At 46.9% G+C, this 20,030-nt stretch overlaps 1 protein-coding gene across 1 annotated transcript in view; it reads left to right on the top strand.

The window, feature by feature from the left end:
* Nucleotides 1-19,736, top strand: part of PRDM16 (PR/SET domain 16) — a 190,621-nt gene extending 170,885 nt beyond the window's left edge. The window contains exons 9-16 of the mRNA XM_062507508.1: nt 1,746-1,833; nt 5,935-6,104; nt 7,768-7,845; nt 13,829-13,998; nt 15,050-15,224; nt 15,729-15,959; nt 17,297-17,471; nt 19,602-19,736. Of these exons, the coding sequence (XP_062363492.1) occupies nt 1,746-1,833; nt 5,935-6,104; nt 7,768-7,845; nt 13,829-13,998; nt 15,050-15,224; nt 15,729-15,959; nt 17,297-17,471; nt 19,602-19,736 (1,222 nt within the window). The remainder of the gene's footprint in view (nt 1-1,745; nt 1,834-5,934; nt 6,105-7,767; nt 7,846-13,828; nt 13,999-15,049; nt 15,225-15,728; nt 15,960-17,296; nt 17,472-19,601) is intronic.
* Nucleotides 19,737-20,030: the final 294 nt, after the last annotated feature.

Raw genomic sequence — 20,030 nt, 5'->3', positions numbered from 1 at the left:
CTCGGGAAAACCGTAAAGGCCCAGAAGACAGATGGAAGTGAAGGATGGGGGCATCGTTTGTTGCATTCCATGGGATGCACATAGTTTTAGTCATGTGCTAAAATAGAAAGTCAGCAGTGGCGTTGCTTGCGAATCAGACTTCTGATGTAATGAGCGAAACAGACCAGCTTCCAAGTCCCAGCTTGAAAAATATGGAAATATTTTGTTTCTAAACTTCCCTTTATCAGACTCTCTCACATCATTTGGCTCCTTCATTTTTTTCTCCCAAAGGCCACTTAAATCCTTGACATTTTCTCCTGGTGATATAATTTAATGCGGCCAGACAGTCTGAAATGGGGGCAGTTTTTAGCTCAGCCCGTGGGGGTGACGTTCTCAGGCACTGGGCTGAAACCATCAGCTTAATCCTCCAGGCACTGCGGAATTCTGCTCTGATGGAGACTTTTGGACATTGTGTTCGCATTCCCATTGCTGGGAGATGGCAGAGCTGGGGAAATGCTGTCAGATCACCAGATTTTACGCATGTGGAGCAGGCAGGGCTCTCCCCAGACGGCTCTGCTGGGATCAGGGATGTTCCCTTGGGCATTTCAGCACCTCATGGAGAGCAAAGCTGCTCTGGTCAGAGGGGCTCAGGCAGCAATTTTTTACTCATTCTTTGGTTTTTCTGGCAACTCAGACCCATAAAAGCACGTACCTTCCAAAGCCCCTAATTCTGACTGCCTTTCCAATCCAGCTCTTCTCATTCCCAAGAAGAATTAAATGCAGATTAAGCACACTTTGCTGACTGCACTCGGCAGGGCTCTTCTTTAAACTCTTTGGTAATTTGATCTGCACAACAATCAGCTGAAATGCAGCTAAAATAATTTGCTCTCAGTTTATGCTGGACTAATGTCGTTAAAATTACTCTTACTCTTGGATTTCTGCTGGTTTAGTTGGATGGACTCAATTCCAGCCATTTAAAGATGCAGCTGTGTTGGTTGGAGTTACTTCCTCAACACTTTTTTCCCTTAGAGAACATCTCAGTTTTTCTTTTTGGTGATTCCACGCCTCCGTTTCCCTGCAAGTAGAATGTTTTGTGGAAGCAAAGCCAATATTTTCAAAAATAGGGGCCTCACTTTAGGGTCATTTCTGCATCTCAGATGCTTCAACATGAAATATTTGAATGGGCCAAGGTGATATCAGAAGAACCCGGGTTTCTGAGCCACTTCAGAATTCTCCCACCAGTCCCTCACTTTTTAAATTGTAGTCTACATGGGCTTGCCAAAGAAACTCAATGCAAATTATGTCTCAGCTGCGAGGGAGGAAACAAATATGAAACACCTAATGATTTCAGCACACTTGGGGCTGCAGAGTCTGGCCCAGTGTTAACTCTTCAGCTAAATGCAAACTCTCTAAGACAATTTTTTTCCATGCGGGGGCTGCCTGCTGTGGACCCTAGAGCTTCTCCTGCTCAGACAGTTTTGCTCTAATCACAGGGTTTTCCGTGACACTTCACAACAGCAGAGGTTTATAAACCACTGCAGCAGAGCACAAGAAGCCTAAAATAACCACTGCCCAAAGGAGGGGATTTGTGTTCATGTTGTTTCCAGTGCTTTCTGCAGGGCAATTCTGCATCAGAATCTGTAGTGTCTAGGAGAAGGGGGTGGGAGATGTTTGTGTGAGTTAGAGAATAACCCTGTGTGTAATTTAAGCACTGTGTGGCTGTGGGGTTCCCTGCGAGGTATGTAACCCTCTGTGTTGTTGTCCAGCAGGGTGGAGAAGCGGAAGGTGACAGACCCCGTGGGTGCCCTCAAGGAGAAGTACCTGCGACCCTCCCCGCTGCTTTTTCACCCCCAGGTAAAAGCAGTGCCACTGTCAGTGGAATTCCACTGCTGGTGGAATGCTGAGGTGGAGCTGGTACACACTGGGATCACTGGGGTCAGGCTTCTCCTCATCCAAGGGCCTGACTAGAAACTCCACTATATTCCTCCAGCTCCTTCCAGACACATTTAATTCACGGTCTGAAGTTGATGCCAGTTGTGCCTTGCTGTTTCCTTTGCATCACCAGAAAAACAGGGATGAAGTCTGGGCAGCTCATAGGCTCTGCTGAGCTCCCACAGCACAGAATGCCTGAGTGGTTTTTTCTTTGGGAACACCTAGGGGGGGTCATTTGCAGTGGTACAAAGTGGAGAAGGACTGCCCAGCCCCAAGGCAGCAGCAGTTTCTACCTTCCTGAATTTCCCACCTCATGAGGAATTGTGGAAATGCTGGGCAGTGGGTTCAGCTGTGCTGCTCCCAAGGCGTGTGACAGTCCCCATCTATCCCCATCCCTCCTGCTGTGCCCAGGCTGGGATCCCAGCTCCGTGGTCCTCATTATGCTCTCCTTTATACTCACAAGCATTGTTCTCCCCTGACAATGTTTCCCACCTTAGATAAATAACTCGCAGGTTTGTGAAATCTGGGTCCTGGTTGCTTTCACAGCTAAACTTAGTTCCTGCATTGTTTCACACCAGCCTCAGAGTTTGGTTAATAACTTCCCCTGATTTTTCCTTCATCCAGGCTGGATAATGGTGACAGGCTGGCCAGGAACATCCTGTGTTTGTGTGAGTTAGAATAGTGGGGATATCTGCCTGTAAAGAATCTGATAGCAGGGAGGAGCCAGCGTGGCAAAGCAACCCAAGGAGACGATGAGAAACATTCAGACCCCAAGCAGGAGCATGCTCTGGGTGGAAGGCTGTTAACATTGTTCCCCAAATCCTGACCACGTCCTCTTCCCATGGCAGTGAAAAGATCTGGAAGGTCTGGTTATCTCTAACAGCTTATCACACAGAATAGCCTCAAATTTACAATCACTCCAGCCCAAAGCTTCCTGATAACTGATTTTTAATAAGGCAGGCTCTGTGCTCAGATCACTTGATCTGGAGAGGCGCCGTTCCCATGCTGGAGTCAATCAGACACAGCAAAGGAACAAGGGGCATTTGTCCCAGAATATGGGAGATTTGTACCATCAGATCCCTTTCCAGTATTATCATAGAATCATGGAATATCCTGAGCTGGATGGATCATTCAGTCCAACCTGTGACTGCACAGGACACCCCAACAATCCCACCCGGTGTCTGAGAGCTCTGGCAGCCTTGGGGCCATGACCATTCCCCAGATCCAGCATTGCTAAGAATTCTGGATCCTGGATCTTTTCCTAAGAAATCACATTTTCAGGGTTCCCACTTCTGGTTTCTTCATTAGGACCAATGTTCCTGTGCCTGGTCAGTCAGAGTCACGCTCTGCCCAGGCTTTTCTCACTCCAAACACGAGTCTGGTCTCAGCCTTTTACTCTGTGACTAATCTCCAGCTCTCTCAGAGTGCCCTCACTGGGATATGATGAAGCCAGAAGATGTGATAAAAGCGTTCAGGAGATGTTTCCTCTCCCAAAATGAATTTCAGGCAGCTCTTATTTCTTAGCCAGTCGTTGGCAGAAGTTCCTTTGTGCTCTGGGAGTTTTCCTACATTGTCTATTCCAAATGAAGCTCTGGACAACATAAATAACAGTGTAACTTTTTGATAACTTAATAGAAAGCCTTTCCTCACCTATTAAGTTTCTTTTCTTCCCCCTTTCTGTTTTATTATAACCAGGCAGTTGTTCCCTAAATAGCAAAGTGCCTTTGCCACTGGAGAGGCTATGGCCAGTGTTTAGAATTTTAAAACCTGCCTACGGCTCTCAAGCCAGCAAATATCTCTGACTAAGTGCCTAAAGAACAGGGCATAACAAAGGAGAGCTCCAGGTACCTCGGCGAAGGGCTGAGAGCTCGGCTCTGAAAGGTCCGGAGAGCTTTTTAACGTGATGGTTTTGTTGCATGACTGGCAGCTGGGGCAGAGCTGTTGCTGTAAATGATCAAGTAACCTTTTCAAGTGGCTGGTGCTAAGTATTACTTACTATTTATCATGGGCTGGGAGCCTCCAGCTAAGGGGCTGTGGATCTATTATCGGGAAATGGGGGTTACTGCTCCTCTTTTTTACAGCTTATGAATGCTTGTCAGCCCTCCACAATGTCTTCGGGGGTGATTAAGACAACTTTTCTTTTTCATAGCTGTATATTTTTAAACAATATCTTGGCTCTCTTCCCCCTCTGCCCCCGCTTCTAAAGCCCAGTTTAATAAAGTGTAAACGTGCAAAAGGTCAGCCCTTCCTGTACAATTGAGCATCTCGGGGTGATGTATGGCTTCCTACTGCCTTCCGCTCCTCGCTGCCGCCCCGGCTGCCTCCGCAGCTCCCTCCTGTCCCGGTGATGTCAGCGCAGCCAGGAGGCAGCTTTATTGCTGCCTTGTTTGTTTTATCCCTCTTTTCTGCCCCTAGTATCTCCAAAGTGGTCTCAGGAGTGCACGAAGCTGGATGTCGCAGAAGTCGGCATCGTCCTCTGAGCTGCGTTGCTCTCTTGGTCTTGGATTTCCTGTTGTGCTGTAATGAAAGTAAAAGTGCTGTTCTTTAGGCAGGATTTTTATGCAGATATATTTTTCCTTTTTTTTTTTTTTTTTTTTTTTTTGCACATAGTCCGGCTTCATTCTTTCCTTTTCTCCTTTCCCGTTCTCCTGGGCTCTCCCTTTCTCCCTGTTTCTGAGGTGTTTAATCTTGTGTCCATGAGAACGTGGCCAAGTCATACAAACAAAATCTGATAAAGCATCCAGGGACATTCTGCTTGATGTCCCAGCTCCAGGCCTGCATGCCAGCTGTTCCCATCCCAAAGGCATGTGGGGATTTGTAGGTGTTGCCCCTCCTGACCATAACTCACCCAGCCACTGCTCACATCCAGGGGTTTGCCTGGAGCTCCCTTTCACTCCAGGAAACTCAGCCATCTCCCACCCATCTTTCCATCACCTTTAGGAGCTGCTGAACCTTTCCTACCCATAATTTAAGTGTTGGCCTCTTCACCAGGCAAGCTCTCTGTGGACCTACTCCATCCTGTGCCTGATCCCAACTCCTCCTCTTCCCAGCTACTCCCTCTTCACCCCTTCAGCCTCAGCCTCTCTTCTCTCAGCTCCCTGAGCAGCCATCACACATCCCTCCCACTCCACTTTGGTCAGGATTCTCCTGCTTTGAGCCCAAAACTTCCCTGTTCCCCCTCTCCTGGGGTTGTGTCCCTGCCTGCCCACCTGCCACTCACTGTCCTGTCCCTCCAAGCCCCACGATGCTGTAGGAGATGTCAGATTCCCTCTTCCCAAGATTTTGGCTTGGATTTGGGTACTGAATTCTACCTCAGGCATCTGACCATGGTGCTTAGTTTCAGTGTCATCCCAGTAAAAATGGATGTCTTGGGTGTATTCTGAGATTATTTTTGATCCAAAGTACTGAAAGTGATCACATGCACACTGCAGGAAGTGAACCAGTGCTCATTTCTGAATGAGACCTAAATGCCTGGCTTTGCCACTTGTGCCTTTTCCTGCTTTCTCCATGACCAATACACTACTCCTGTCTTTCCTGGCTGGATTCAGTGGCTCCATTTCCCACTGTGCCTCCAGCTTTCAAGAGAGCCAACACCGGCAGGAGGCTTTGCCCAACCAAAACTGGTGTTTCATGCATCATCTTTGTCTAAAAACTGTCCCTGCATGGAAATCCCTTGTGCACGGTGGACGCATCAGACACTGCTTTGACATTGCACAGAGCTGAGGGAAGAATTTTGATGTTTATTAAATTATGTCATTGTTACGTTTTTTCTGTTGGCCACAAAGAGAAACTTTATGTGCCTCTGAGTCTCAGCAGTTCCTGAGCCCCAAAGGACACGATGATGATGTGGTTGAATTGTGGTTCCCACTGCACTGGTGGCACTTGCACCTCCCTCCATAGCCACAGCAGAGCTCCCTTGTCCCAGGAAGTCCCTGGCAATGCAGGGATGAAGGAAACAGGACAGGCTGTGGGATTTTCCTGACAGGGATTTTCCTGACAGGAGCTATCTCCTTGTCCTTGCAGATGTCGGCCATCGAGACGATGACAGAGAAACTGGAGAGCTTTGCAGCCATGAAGGCCGACTCTGGCTCATCCCTGCAGCCCCTTCCCCACCACCCCTTCAACTTCCGATCGCCGCCGCCCACGCTCTCCGACCCCATCCTGCGCAAGGGCAAGGAGCGCTACACCTGCAGGTGAGCCGGGCATCCCGCGGCATCCACACCGAGCCCCGGGCCCTGGGAACCTCCCAGGATGGAAATACCATCCCTGTGCAAATAGCCCAGGATGTGCCATCCCAGCTGGGCAGCCGCACCGGGCACCAGCACGGAGCGGAGCAGCTCCCCACTGCCAGGAGGGAAAACTAGGAGTGGTGGAATCAGAGCAGAGCTGGGATGACTAATTCCCTCTGAAATAGCTTGTTTTGTCTGGTAGGAAATCAGCATCTTCTGTTTGCTTTGTAATTTTTAATAACCTTGGGAGCGGATCTGGAGATTCTCAAGCAAACCCAACTCCCCAGGCCAAGGCTCTGGCGAGCGCCGCCGTTCCCAGTGCCAGTCCCGGCTGTGTCCAACCTCAGCTATGGAAAAATAATCGAATTTTAAAAAATGGCATGCAGGAAACAACTTTTTCAAACAGTTCTATCCACAAAACTCCTCATGTACCCATCCAGCTCCAGATTGGAGCAGATCAAGGGTATTTAATAATAAACCTCTGCCTGCTGTCGCAGTTTCATCTCAAGCTTCTCCTGGTGGTTCCTGCTGAGGGGATTTTTTTGGTTGCAGAAAGTGGGTACAAACTTTGGCTGATGTGTCCCTTATGTTCAACTTTGCGGGCTCAGATTTCAGTTGAGCATTTAGAAATTTGAGGTTTCTGCTTACAAAAGGGACTAAACTGAAATTTTAAATGCACACTCACAAGTTAACATTTGGATTTCTATCGCTGGGGAACACTCACATTAACTGTTCATCTTCAGGACAGCTGAAGGTCTCTGAAACTGTGTCATAGCTTCCACCTACAATACAATAGGTTTCATAGTCACAAAGTACAGCCCCTCATCTTTAAGTCTTTATTTCTCAATTAGGATTTTTACTTATACCTTTTTGATGATACTGTGAACTGAATTTATTGGGGCACACAATTCCTTCCTTTATTAATTTCCTATGGCTGCATTTCCTTGCTCTAAGCAGCCTGTCAGCCTCCCAGCCCATAGAACGGTGCTGCAGTCTTTATCCAGAGAAAATTCTGTGAATTCCAAGAATGAAAGAGCAGATTCCATACGATGAGCACATCAACAGGGCTATAAAGGAGATGCAGAAACATCTCAAGTGCCCATCTGCCCGGGCAGTGATTAAACCCTCTGTTCTCTGATGCAGGAATGCTGTAGTTAAACCATGTCTTCAAGTGCCATGTCCACACTTCCTTTGAGCACTTGCAGGGGTAGTGACTCCACCACCTCCCTGGGCATCCCATTCCAACGTCTGACGAGCCTTTCTGTGAAAAAAAATTTCCAAATATCCAATCTAAACCTCCTCTGCTGCAACTTGAGGCTGTTTCCTGTTGTTCTGTCCCCGGTTCCATGGGAGCAGAGCCCGACCCCACCTGGCTGCACCCTCCTTCAGGGACTTGTAGGAGTGAGAACGTTCTTCCCGAGCTTCTTTTTCTGCAGGCTGAGCCCCCCCAGCTCCCTCAGCTGCTCAGCACGGTGAGCCCTGTAACCCTGGGGTGGGGTTGTTCTCCCCATCGTCCCCCTCAGCACACGAAGGGATTTTGGGGTGCAGTGTCAGAATGAGGGGTGCAGGACGTGCTGTGCCATCCGTGGGCTCTCCTGATGCTTTTCCTTTGGCTCTCCCTGTCCAGGTACTGTGGCAAGATCTTCCCACGCTCAGCCAACCTGACGAGGCATCTGCGGACGCACACTGGGGAGCAGCCTTACAGGTGATGTTGTCCCCCATAAAAACCCTTTCCCAAACACTCCTCACTCACCACTCTGGTATTTCCAACCTCCCCCCTCTCTGTAAAGCTGTGCCAGCAGAATACCACAGGCCTGGAGCATTACACGGAGTGATTCATAGGGTTGTATATTATGTGTACCAGCCAAAAATAATCAGGCTTGGCAGCTCGAAGATAGACACTTAACTTATATTTAGATGTATGCTGGCAAATGAGGGCTCTGATTTGCAGTGTTGTTTCACACTCACGTTAACCATTCATCTCAAGGACAGCTGAAGGTGCTGAATGGCTCTGAAATTCAGGCTGGTTTGAAAGGCTTGCCAGGACCTTCACTGCTGGGGCTAGCTGGGTGGTTTTTTTTCTTCCTTAATGCACATCAGAGGTGCCTTGAGTAGGGGATCAAAAAAAACAAAGGCAAGAAAAACCCTGTCGATTTATCTGCCTTAAATCTGAATTTTGGAGCTTAAATCACAGAGTTTAAAAGGACAGCTGGGAGGGGGGAGTCACAAAGAGTCTCACACCTTTGTGAGTGTTCAAGGTAGAAGGGTGAGCTATTTTCTCTTAGCTGGGGATAAGGTGATGTGATTTTGATGCTTTAGTGTGCACAGGGACAGTGTCCCAGCCCAGTGGGCTCTGTGGCTCCTGCCCAAGGCAGGGCTTCAAATCTGAATAAAACTCACAAGAAAATATATGCAATCTATGTGCCTAGGTGTATAAACAACTATTTCTCATGGAAATCTTTTTCCCCAGCAATTTCTCCCAGTGCTCTACAAGCAGTTTCAAAAAAACTTGGGGGAAAAAATTGCCCTTTTTTTGTTAGAATGAGGTCCAAAAAGAGCAAACCTGAAGGAATGATGAATCGAGAGCTTGCTGCAAATCAAGCCTTGTGTTTGCCATGATGTGAGGGAGTGTTTTGCAGGTTGTCAAACAATGGTAACAATTCCATTTCGTTTTGGGTAGCTGATATTGCAGCGTTTCATACGCAGCCGTAAGTTCACAACAAAGCAAATGGAGCAGTTATTAAATAAAGAGAAACACAAATTTATGAGCAGCAAAAGGCCATGTGGTCAAATCCATCACATTTTTATGCTCAGTTTAACCTAAGAATTTACTCTCCCACATTGTAGTCCCTGCTACACTGAGAATCACGTTGATTTTCCATCCAGCATTTTTAGTGTAGACATTAGGTAAATTAAAAATACACCATGCACCACCCCCCCCCCAAGCAGACATATATTTTGGACCCGTTCCCTGCTGTGATGTTTGGGGTTGTGTTATTTGATATCCCTGTGTGTGCCCTGTCCACTGCCACGCTCGCTCGCGATTATTCCGAGATCGTTAGTTCACTTTTCTTCCAAAAAAGGAGACTTGCAACTTAACAAAGGTTAGGAAAATAAAGATTTATTTGATCTGGTCTTCTCCCAGAAAATAGCCTGTGTGGGTTTTTTAGAGGTCTGACTCCTGGACAATGTTGCATTCTAACAGCACTCCGGAGAGCTGGGGCTGCGTTTACAGACGAGCTTTAATTATCATTGATTTGCTTTTCCTCTCAGAGAACTGAGATTTGCAGCTTTGGCAGCCAGACTTGTTTTGAAAGCTTGTTTTTTAAGTGCTGACTTAAGGCAGGTAAAAGGAGGTTGCTGACTTCTCAGTGTTTTACTGTTGTCTCCTTTGCAACTTTGCTTTTGTTTGTTTAATTTTTTTTTACCCTGTCCCTATACAAAATATTTTACATATAATAATTTAAATATTAACCCAAATTTTAATTACCATCTTCTTAAAGACAACAGGCTAGAAAATAAGGTATTTTGGGTTTGATTGCTGATCACTGTTTAAGTGATAGGATTTTTGGAGTTTTTTGAGGGGGACTATGAAGTTACTCAAACTTCTTAATTATCTAATTATATATAAAGTAGGAATTAACAGCACGTGAGCAATAAGGAGGCAGATTCTTTTTATAAAGAGAAAATGCAACATGATTTTTAAAGAGTGAGAAAAAACACCTGGTGATGCACTTCCTAAAAATCAAATTATTTGAAAACACTCTGAGCCCCTGTGCCCTACAGTGAAATTCAACCCATTTCTTTTCATTCTTTCTTTATTTTTCTGCACCAAACCTGAAATTCAGGATTATGTAGTTCAGAATTCAGTGACAAAAAAGTCTCTTGGAGACCTTGTGTCCTGTTATCTGCATTGAGCTGGAACTCACAGTGACAGCTGACATCTACCATGTCATTTAAATTGCACGTAGTTCAATAAATATTCAAGATATTTCTCATTTTCTGGTTTTCAAAATGCAGCCTGAGCTCACCCCTGCTATAAATGCACTTGAGGCTCAGGAGTCACTCGGAGGGCGAGTTGCTGTCCGTGTGTTTTTTGTTTTTTTTCCTGCAATTCTGCCACTCCATCTCACACTGATCAATGCAAAACTTTGTGAGAGGGACTCAGGAACTCCTCCCCACATTCCCAGGGTTTCCCCCCTGCTTTCTCCCCTGTTGTCCCAGGTACCAGAGCTCCTCCAGCTCCCAGGATTTCCTGTCACAGCTCCCCAGCTCCAGCCCTGGCTCCTTCCTTGTTGTCCCTCCCTCCCACTTTGGATGTTTTCAGCCCTTAAAGCTGATAAGGGAGAAGCTTAAAGCAAAACAAACACCCCCTGCCTTTAAGTTTTATTCTTCTCCTCCCTCACTGCTCACCCCTTTCCCTGAATTTAAACTGGTTCCTCTGCCTGGGCCATTTATTTAGATTAAAACCAGCAGAGCTCCCAGCACCAACCCCTCTGGGACCACAAATAACACCAGACATCTCCCTCATCCCTTTGCTCCCAGGCATTCCCTGCTCCTTCCCAGTGCCCCTCTGGCTCCTATTTTTTTTTTTTTAACAAGCTCTTTATCCCTCCCCATTCCCGACCCTGGATCCACATAGCTCATGGTTAGGGTGAGGACCTGTCACAGAGAACTTTTCAAAGGCTTCCTGAACATCTAAATAAATGGATGTGGAGGAGGCTGGGTCGTTCCTGCCTTGGATGTGTGAGAGCTGCTTTTAAATGTCTGGAGCTGCTCCTGGGGGTGGTGGCAGGGACAGCCAGGCTGGGAACGTGGCTTATCCTGGTGCCCACTGTGCCAGGTATTCCCTGTGCCACGTATTCCCTGTGCCAGGCACTGGAACACATAGAAAAAAAAAATAAATTAGGAGCTGGTGAGGACAGGCAGGGAGAGAAAACTCCTGGTGTCAGCAAGGATGAGACAGGGGGATCCTGGTCTAAGCTGGACAAAACCACTCATGAAAATCCCAAGGAATAGCAGGAATTTTGGGATATTGGCAGGTTTGGATATTGCAGTTTGCTGGAGTGCTTGAACAGGTATCTGAGAGCAAATTCCTTGGTGCTGGAAATTTGTGTTTAACTCTCCGTATAGAAACTGCGATTGCTCTTGCTGATGTTCAAATAACTTCTTGTTTTCTAGAGTAATTTGGGGGTTTTTTTGTGGGAAAAAGGGAAAATGAGAGATTTTAGAAGTCTGGAAATGCTGTGGTTTAAAAAGGGACTTTGCTCTCTCTCTCCCTTGGTTAATCCTAATAAAGGCCCATTATTTGAAATACCTTTATTCTTGTTGGAGATTTAGCAGTAGGAAATTCGGAGGTGGACATGGAATCCATAAGCATTCAGCAAGAGAGAGTGTTTCATAAATGTATCCCCACTTTTTCCAAAAATAATATCGATTTGTTTTTAGAGACCGAATAAAAATCACAGCTGGAGCACATCTGGAAATGGGGTGTGTGTGTTTCACAGCAGGGACCTTTCCCACTCGCAGTTGAACCTGTTGTGTCTGTAGGGAAGAATCCCATGTCCTCTGTGTCCAGGGAAATCCACCTCCATCCTTGAGTGAGACAGGCATGGAGTGAATCTGTGCACATCAGGAGCTCCTGATATTCCCAAAATCTCCACCTCTGTGTTTTGGAGTGCTGGGAAGGCCCTGGCACGGGTTAACCCCATCCCTGGAAGTGTCCAAGGCCGGGTTGGACAGGGCTTGGAGCACCCTGGGATAGTGAAGGTGTCCCTGCCCGCAGCGGGGAATGGCTCTGGATGGGGTTGAGAGTCCCAAAACCATTCTGGAATTCCAGGATCCCCATCGAGGAGTGGCTCAGCTCCGTGGGGCACACTCTGCTGTGGGTTAGAGGAGCTCAGAGCAGCCCTGCTGGAGCGGATTTGTCCCGGAGTTCCAAGGACTTGGGAAGAGTTTGGATTTTGGAGGCGTGCAGGATTAGCGGAGCTCTGCAGCAGAGAGATTCTGGAAGCAGAGCCGGGGGGCGGGGGAGCAGCTTTGGTGAGGTACAAGTGACGTGTTTAAAGGGAGATGTAACAGGCATTAGGGGGATTCGGACAGAAATGAGGCTTTTTTCAGGAGTTTTAGTCCCAAACTCTCTCACAGCTCGGAGCTGCCACCTTCAGTCCATCAGCGGCTCCCGCACTGCGGGCTGAGCCCTCTCAACATCACCCTGAGCTATTCCAAATTTATTTAGAGGGAATCTAAACCCAGGAAAAAAAAAAAAAAAAGGGGGGGGGGGGGTGTGTGATGGCTTTGAGCAAGCCCCCAGCCCCTCTGCCGTGGGTCCTGCAGAGACTGAGCTCGGAGAGGGAACATTTCTTCACTCAGCAGCTCCCCTGAGCATCCTGCCTTGGCTCTTGGCATTCCAGCTTTCCATCGCAAACCAGATATTCACTCCTGGGACTAAATCTTACCCTGCTTGGAAAGGATGCTGGCTTTCTTGGGAGCTGTTTTGTTATAAGAATGGTTATAATTACCTTTAAAGCCGTGCTGTAGTCCCTGCAAGTCCAGTACTACAAGGAATTTCACAAATAAAGACAGAATTTTCTGTATCCAGCTGTCATGAGGGGGAATTTGCCAGTTAATAACTATTTTAGACATTTCACCTCCCTTCTTTCTTCTTCTATCTTCCTCGTCCTCCCTCCACAGCCATATTTCACCTGATTCCCCTCAAAAAAACGTAGAAGGAATAAATCCACCTCTCTCGTTCCTACATCCATGCATGGAAAAGTAATTATTTTGCTTCAAACTCATATTTGTTTGGACGACTTACTTCCTAATTAATCCTAATCTTTTCTTTGTGCTCCTTGAGTAACATTAGTATCAGATTTGTCTGGGATGATTAATGCTTTGTGCTTCCTTCAGCTGAGTAAAGATAAACACACCAACATTTCTTGGGGTTTTAATACTCAGATTTTTGTCCTTTTTTTGGTGGTTTTTTTTTTGTTTGTTTTTTTGGGGGGGAAGGTGAGTTTTGGGGTTTTCTTTCGTTGGTTGGTTGGTTGGTTGGGGGTTTTTTTGGTTATTTTTTTGGTTGGTTTTTGGTGGCTTTTTGCTTTTTGTGGGTTTTTTTTTTTGTTTGTGTTTTGTTTTGGGTTTTGAGTTTTGGTTGGTTTTGGTGGGGTTTTTTGGGGTTTTTTCGTTTGCTTTTTGGCTTTTTTGGCTTTTTTGGCTTTTTTGGCTTTTTTGGCTTTTTTGGGTTTTTTAATTTTTTTTTATTTTTGGGGTTTTTTTTATTTTTGGTTTTGTTTTTTTTGTTTTTTGGGGTTTTTGTTTTTTTTCTTTTTTGTTTTTTGGGGTTGTTTTGGGGTTTTTTTGTTTATTTGTTTTCTTGGGTTTTTTGTTTTTTGGCTTTTTTTGATTTTGGGTTTTTTTTTGATTTTTGGGTTTTTTTGTTGTTTGTTTGTTTGTTTTCTTGTTTTTTTTGTTTTTTGGGTTTTTTGTTTTTGTTTTCCTGAGGGGTTTTTTTTCCCCTTTTTTGGTTTTTGGGGGTTTTTTGGGTTTTTTTGTGTTTTTTTTTTGGTGGGGAGGTTGTTTTTTGTTTTGTTTTTTTTATTATCATGTCTCTGTTTAGTTTTTTTGGGGGTTATTTATTCCCCCCCCCCCTCACACTTCACTCTTTGGCATTTGCTGTTGTTTTCCAGGTGTAAATACTGTGACAGGTCATTCAGCATTTCCTCCAACCTGCAGCGGCACGTGCGGAACATCCACAACAAGGAGAAGCCATTCAAGTGTCACCTGTGCAACAGGTGCTTTGGGCAGCAGACCAACCTCGACAGGCACCTGAAGAAGCACGAGCACGAGAACGTTCCAGGTAAGCAAATATTGTGTTTTATCTTCTTTTTGCCAGGGTCGGGATTAAAGGTGTGAGATGGTATTTCCTGTTTGGACTCAGATGTTTATTAGTTCTTATCTATATTACAGTGAGTTGTAGAGCACTTCTAGGTAAAAAGTTAAAAATGGAGCTGTATCTCTCTCTCTACAAGGCTTTTTAAAGGCAAACTGCCCACTTAAGAAATGACACCTGAATTATTTGTACTTTTAACCAAACACCCGTGCCCCACAATGCAGACTTTTTAATTCAAATTACACAAAATCACCCAGACCATGAAGAAGAAAGGGAAGAAGAAGGGCAAACCTCCACCCTAATTCTTCCATCTTGCTTTATGCCCATTATTATATTCTAAAACCCCAAATTCCAAGTTTTCCATCCAAGTGATATTACACACTTCTATTCAAACTACACACCCATAATCCCAGTTCTAACACTCAATTTTGGAAGCCTTCTCCGTGGCCTCAGGTCAACAGCAGTGTTCTCCTTGGGGTCAGTGCCTGTCAGCACAGAAAGTCTAAAATTCTCAGTGACCAGGGCTCCAACAGGGAAAGACTCTGTGGATCTGCTGGGGATCACTGGAAAGAGGACACTCCATGGTCTGGCCCCTGGAAAGCCTTGCTGGAATGCACTGTCCCCTAAGGATGAGTTTGTAGGGATTTTTGGAAGTTCAAGAAGATAAAGAGGCTTTGTTTTAACATAAAAAAAATGAAAGGAAGGTATTCCTGTGATGAAGCCAAGTAAGTGATTTCCCAGCATGGGTAAAAAATTGTATTACGGAAAAGTTATAGGCAAACAGCTCTGCAATGGTTCTTAAATTGTGTGTATTGTCCATAAATGCCAAATATCACCTGTATTTTGGTCTGGAAAGCACAATCTCCCTTTGGGATCTTTGCTCCATGACTTTCCTCTAGAGTATTAAATCATTATATAAAATGAGAGGGCTGTTGAGAACATTCTCAGTGGCCTTGCCAGCACCTGATGGAGTGTCCTGTTGTCTCTCCTGCTGTCCCTCCTTGCTGCTGCCCTGCAGTGAGCCAGCACTCCGGAGTCATCACCAACCACCTCGGGACCAGCGCCTCCTCCCCCAACTCGGAATCAGACAACCATGCACTTTTAGATGAAAAAGAGGATTCCTACTTCTCGGAAATCAGAAATTTTATTGCAAATAGCGAGATGAACCAAGCGTCGGCTTTAGCAGATAAAAGGTAGGCAAGGAAATAAAATTATCTGCTGGCAGGACAGGCATGAACAGCAGAGTAATGTAAGAGGGAATTCAGGCTGGCTGGTAGAAGCCTCCTTCTGCTGATTGCTCCAAGGGAAATTGTTGGAGGACAGAGCCCAGAGAAGGAAGAAGGCTGCTTGTCCCACAGATGTTAATTTTAAGAGATGAAAAACCATCATTTAAATCAGACTACACGAATTTGTAGTTCAAAAAGCCTTGGGGCTGGTGTATTCTCAGCATGTTCATTGGTCCTTAGGAACAGTGAAGGGTGATTTTTACATGCCTGAAGCACATTGGTTGTCTACTTTGTTACAGTTTAAATAATATATATGTGCATATAAATGTGTCTCTGTGTTCATATCTGTGTATAACGTTATCAAAGTCTTGCATTCCAGTGGGAATACATGACTTAAACATTTGCCATCTTTTTTTTCTTTTTTCTTTCTTCTTCTCCTTCTCCTACCTGCCCTTCAATCAAACATTTCAGGCCAGAAATCCAGGATATTGATGGCAATTCCCAGTGCCACGGATTGGCAAACGAGAAGACAGAAGATGTGGACGATGAGGACGAAGAACTGGAAGAGGAAGATGATGACAGCCTGACTGGGAAGTCCCAGGACGAGACGGCGTCGCCCACGGCAGAGCCCCGGGGAGCATTCGAGGATGAGGAGGATGAGGAGCCCACGTCTCTCACCATGAGCTTTGACCACACCCGGAGGTGAGGGGGCCATTCCCAGGGGGCTCAGCCCCCTGCCCGTGTCCATGGTGCATCGTGAGTGCTGTGGGTTTGTCGTCCAAGCCATGCCATGCCTCTGGTTTGATTCAAACATTCACTCCAGATTCCATTTCACCGTGGTGGGGGACAAGAGACAAGTGGACTGCAAGGAGTCTGGAATGATATCCAAGGCTTGAGGAGTCTGGAGCAGGAGAACAGACACAAAACCCAGGGTTTTCAGGGTACCACAACTCAGCAGATGTTGTTTTTCTGTCCAGAACTCTGGTCAGGGCAAGGGAAGAGGCATCTGTGCAATGCCTTTGGTGCTGCTATGGCCCCTTGAATTGTAGCAAAATATTCTTGGCTTCAAGTGGAGTTCTAAGAGCTCTGGCAAAAAGGGGATTCTGCCCCTGTGCCCTGCCCAGGTGAGACCCACCTGCAGAGCTGCCTGCAGCTCAGCAGGGTGATGTGAACACAGCACAGGAAGGATGTGGAGCTGCTGGAGAGAGCCAAGAGGAGGCCCCAGGATGAGCAGAGGGATGGAGCAGCTCTGCTGGGAGGAAAGGCTGAGGGAGCTGGGATTGTTCAGCATGAAAGAGAGAAGGCTCCAAGGTGACCTTCCAGTCAGACCTTCCTGAAGGATGCTACAGGAAATTTGAAGGGACACTCTTTCCAAGAGCCTGGAGTGACAGGACAAGGGGGAGTGGATATAAACTGAAAGAAGAGAGATATAGGTTTGATCTGCAGAGAAAATCCTTCCCTGTGTGGTGGTGAGACCCTGGCACAGGGTGCCCAGAGAAGCTGTGGCTGCCCCTGGATCCCTGGCAGTGTCCAAGGTCAGGCTGGATGGGGTTTGGAGCACCCTGGGATAGTGGAAGGTGTCCCTGCCCATGGCAGAGAGTGAAATAAAATGATCTTTAAGGTCCCTCCCAACCCAAACCAGATTCCATTATTGTATAAAGAGTAAAATGTTTTTCCCCCAAGGTCAAGCCATGTCTGAACACCTTCCAAACGAAAGACTGCTGCACACAGCACAGGCTCAGCTCTCTTTTTGCTGCAGTTTGCCCCAGTTTCTGGGGGTATTCACAGAACAAGTCGCACAACGCTGAGCGATGCCTTACCCAGCTCAAAAGCACCACTGGTTTTGGTGCAGAACCTCAGACAGAACCTGCTGCTTGTTGCTTTCCACTTCTCCCTCGCTCCTCCCATCCCGTGTCGTGTCCGTGTCCGTCTGTCCATCCCTTCACGCATGTGGCTGCTGAGCCCCCGTGGGTGGTGCATGCAGGCTCTGGGCCAGACGAGCTAACACAGGTCACCCCTTCCCCTGGTCATTGGTACAGGTGTATTGAGGAGGACGAAGCCGGCCTGTTAGATTTGGAGCAGATGCCGAATTTTGGGAAGGGGCTGGATCTCCGCAAAGCAGCCGAGGAAGCATTTGAAGTTAAAGATGTGTTTAATTCCACCTTAGACTCTGAGGCAATAAAACAGACTCTGTACAGGCAGGCTAAAAACCAGGTGGGTATATCCAGAACCTTTTCCTAGCTTGCCACCAGTGTGTACAGCAGGATTAGGGACCTGCTGGCCTCCTCCAGCCAAAGGTTATTTTCCCCTTCCAGTGGGTTACTTTCCCCTTCCAGAAGGTTATTCCCCCTTTCCAGCAGGAATTCTAACACACACAGATGTGTCTTGTTGCAACTAAATTGAAATAGAGGAGGAAGGGAGCAGGCATCAGCTCAAGATGGATTTATCTCAGCCTGTGCAGTGAGAATGGGGCCATACAGAAAGAGAGAGGCATCTGTGTGTTTTTATCTGTCTGTATAAATGTTTTTATAACTCCTTATTTATTTATCCTTCGGGGTGGCTCTTCTGTCGGTAACCACTGAAGTTTGGTCTGCAGAAACAGCAACAAAGTGCCCTTGGGTTTGATTAAAACACGTGTGGAAGACAATAATATACCCAGGACTTGCAACCCAGCATGTCTAGAGGGTATCCTTGTTTATCTCCTTGAGTTCTAAAAGTAAACCAGAAAATGGAAAAGGAAAACCCTAATCCTGTGAACCAGACCAGTTTAGACCCACCAGAAACCAACAAAATGGCATCTCAGAATTACTGGAATTCTGAGAGAAATCTGGAGGTTTGGGGCTGGCCTGTGTGTGCTTTCTGCTTTTTAATTAGCCAAAATACCCAGTCTGGGTTTATGGAATTGATTTCTTGATTCCTCTACAAGGATTCTCACAAAAGAACTGTTCTGTGAAGTTACTTCAGCAGCCTGGGCTGGAGAGAGAGACTCAGCCCCTGGTGGGGGTTGAGCACAGCTCTCACCTCAGACACCCTTTCTGATCCCCAAGCAACAGAATTTATCCCAAAATCTATTTCAAATGTCCAGCAGAGCAGTAGTTTAGTGCAGCCACCATGCAGAACGTGATTTTTGAATTAGCATCATCCAAAACTTGGGACATTTTTGTCCTCCTTCATAGTGGGTGCCAGTAGTGAAGGGGCTTCTGGAAGAGAGAGCACAGCAGTTTTTTGGGGTGACACGCATTTAAACACAAGCCACTTGCCTGTCTCTTCCCTGTGTCCTGTCACTAACATCCCAAATGCACTAACTCTTTGGGAGCAGCTTGCTCTTTTCCAATGTACCACCCTGGTGCAGCCTGTGCTTGGATGGGGGAAGGTGTTTTTGGTTTTTGACTCTGCTTTACACTTGAATCGCAAGAAGCAACTTACTAATTTGACCCATCTTTTGGCAGGTAATATAAAACCCTTGTGTGAGCAGCACAGCTCTCCTTCGACTTAGTTTTAAGAAATTTTAGCAGTGTGTGTCTCCACAAAACCATGAAACTGCACCTCTTCCCTGGGCCAGGGGGATGGGGAGGGTGGGGACCACGTCCTCCTCTTTTTCAGCCCATGGGTGACAATGACATTGGTTTTCCCCTCTGCTGTATGAGGTTATCATCTGCCTAAGCCCTCACATCACTCATGTGGGCTGAGAAAGGGCACGGAGAGGTGTGTGAGACAAATTTGTGTCCTGGTGGAGGGAGAGCAGCAGTTTGTTAGGGGACAAACAAGTCTTCCTGCATTTCTCTCAGCAGACACTTTTAAGGGCTTCACTGCAGCAATAAACCCACCCTGACAATGAGATCCATGCCAACCATGCCAATGAGAAATACACATCCCTAAATATCCACACTGGCAGCACCAGTGGGCCCATGCCAACGTCGAGTCAGGATGAGCAGCTGCTCACCTCTTCCCAGTCCCAGGGCACTGCTGCCCCAGCCCAGCCTCGCTGAGCCACTGCCTTGTCTGTGGATGGGCTTTTTTTAAGAACAAGCCCCAGTAACAGCTGCTTTCCTCTGGGAGCAGAGCCTGTGATCATGTGGAGGTGTGTGACCGAGCTCAGGCAGTGCAGGATGGGTTCAGTCCTGTGAAAACCGGTGGGAATGATGATCTTCCCTCATGTCCCTATAAGCCATGATGAATCTGGTATTTTGAGTGTGGGTGCCACCTCAGAGCGTGGATGTGAGTTTAGCCCAGCACAGAGGATGCTGCTGGCCCAGGTGGGCAGGGTTAGGGGGTGCTGTGTTTTACACAGTGCTCCTCCATCCTGCGTTCTCACTCGTGTCCTTGCGTCCCTCTCTCCCCCAGGCTTATGCAATGATGCTGTCCCTGTCTGAGAACGCTCCCCTCCACACGTCCTCCCAGAACTCTCTGGGGGCTTGGCTGGACATGGCAGGAGCAGCTTCAGAGTCGGGGACCTTTAACCCCATCAACCACCTCTGAGAGGTCCACAAGGCACTGGCCGGAGCCCAGGCGAGGTGGTGGTGGTGCTGCAGCCATCCCAGCAAAATCCCAGCCAGCAGAAGATGGATGAGAGGGCCTCAGGGAGTCGTCTGGGCTTTGGGCTGAGAAGGAAACCTGTCGCATCCGACCTACACGTCCTGCATTTTTATCTCTCCAGAGTTCTCCTTTCTAATTTATCAGAATGAACCTCTCCCAAACTGGATAGCCCTGAAGCAGCCCCAGGATTTCACAGCCTGTAGGAGTAGCGTGAGCAAGACACAAATTGCAACAGTG

The sequence above is a fragment of the Cinclus cinclus genome, chromosome 23, assembly GCF_963662255.1.
Source record: "Cinclus cinclus chromosome 23, bCinCin1.1, whole genome shotgun sequence".
Taxonomy (NCBI): domain Eukaryota; kingdom Metazoa; phylum Chordata; class Aves; order Passeriformes; family Cinclidae; genus Cinclus; species Cinclus cinclus.
This window is presented reverse-complemented; position numbering and strand designations above follow the sequence as displayed.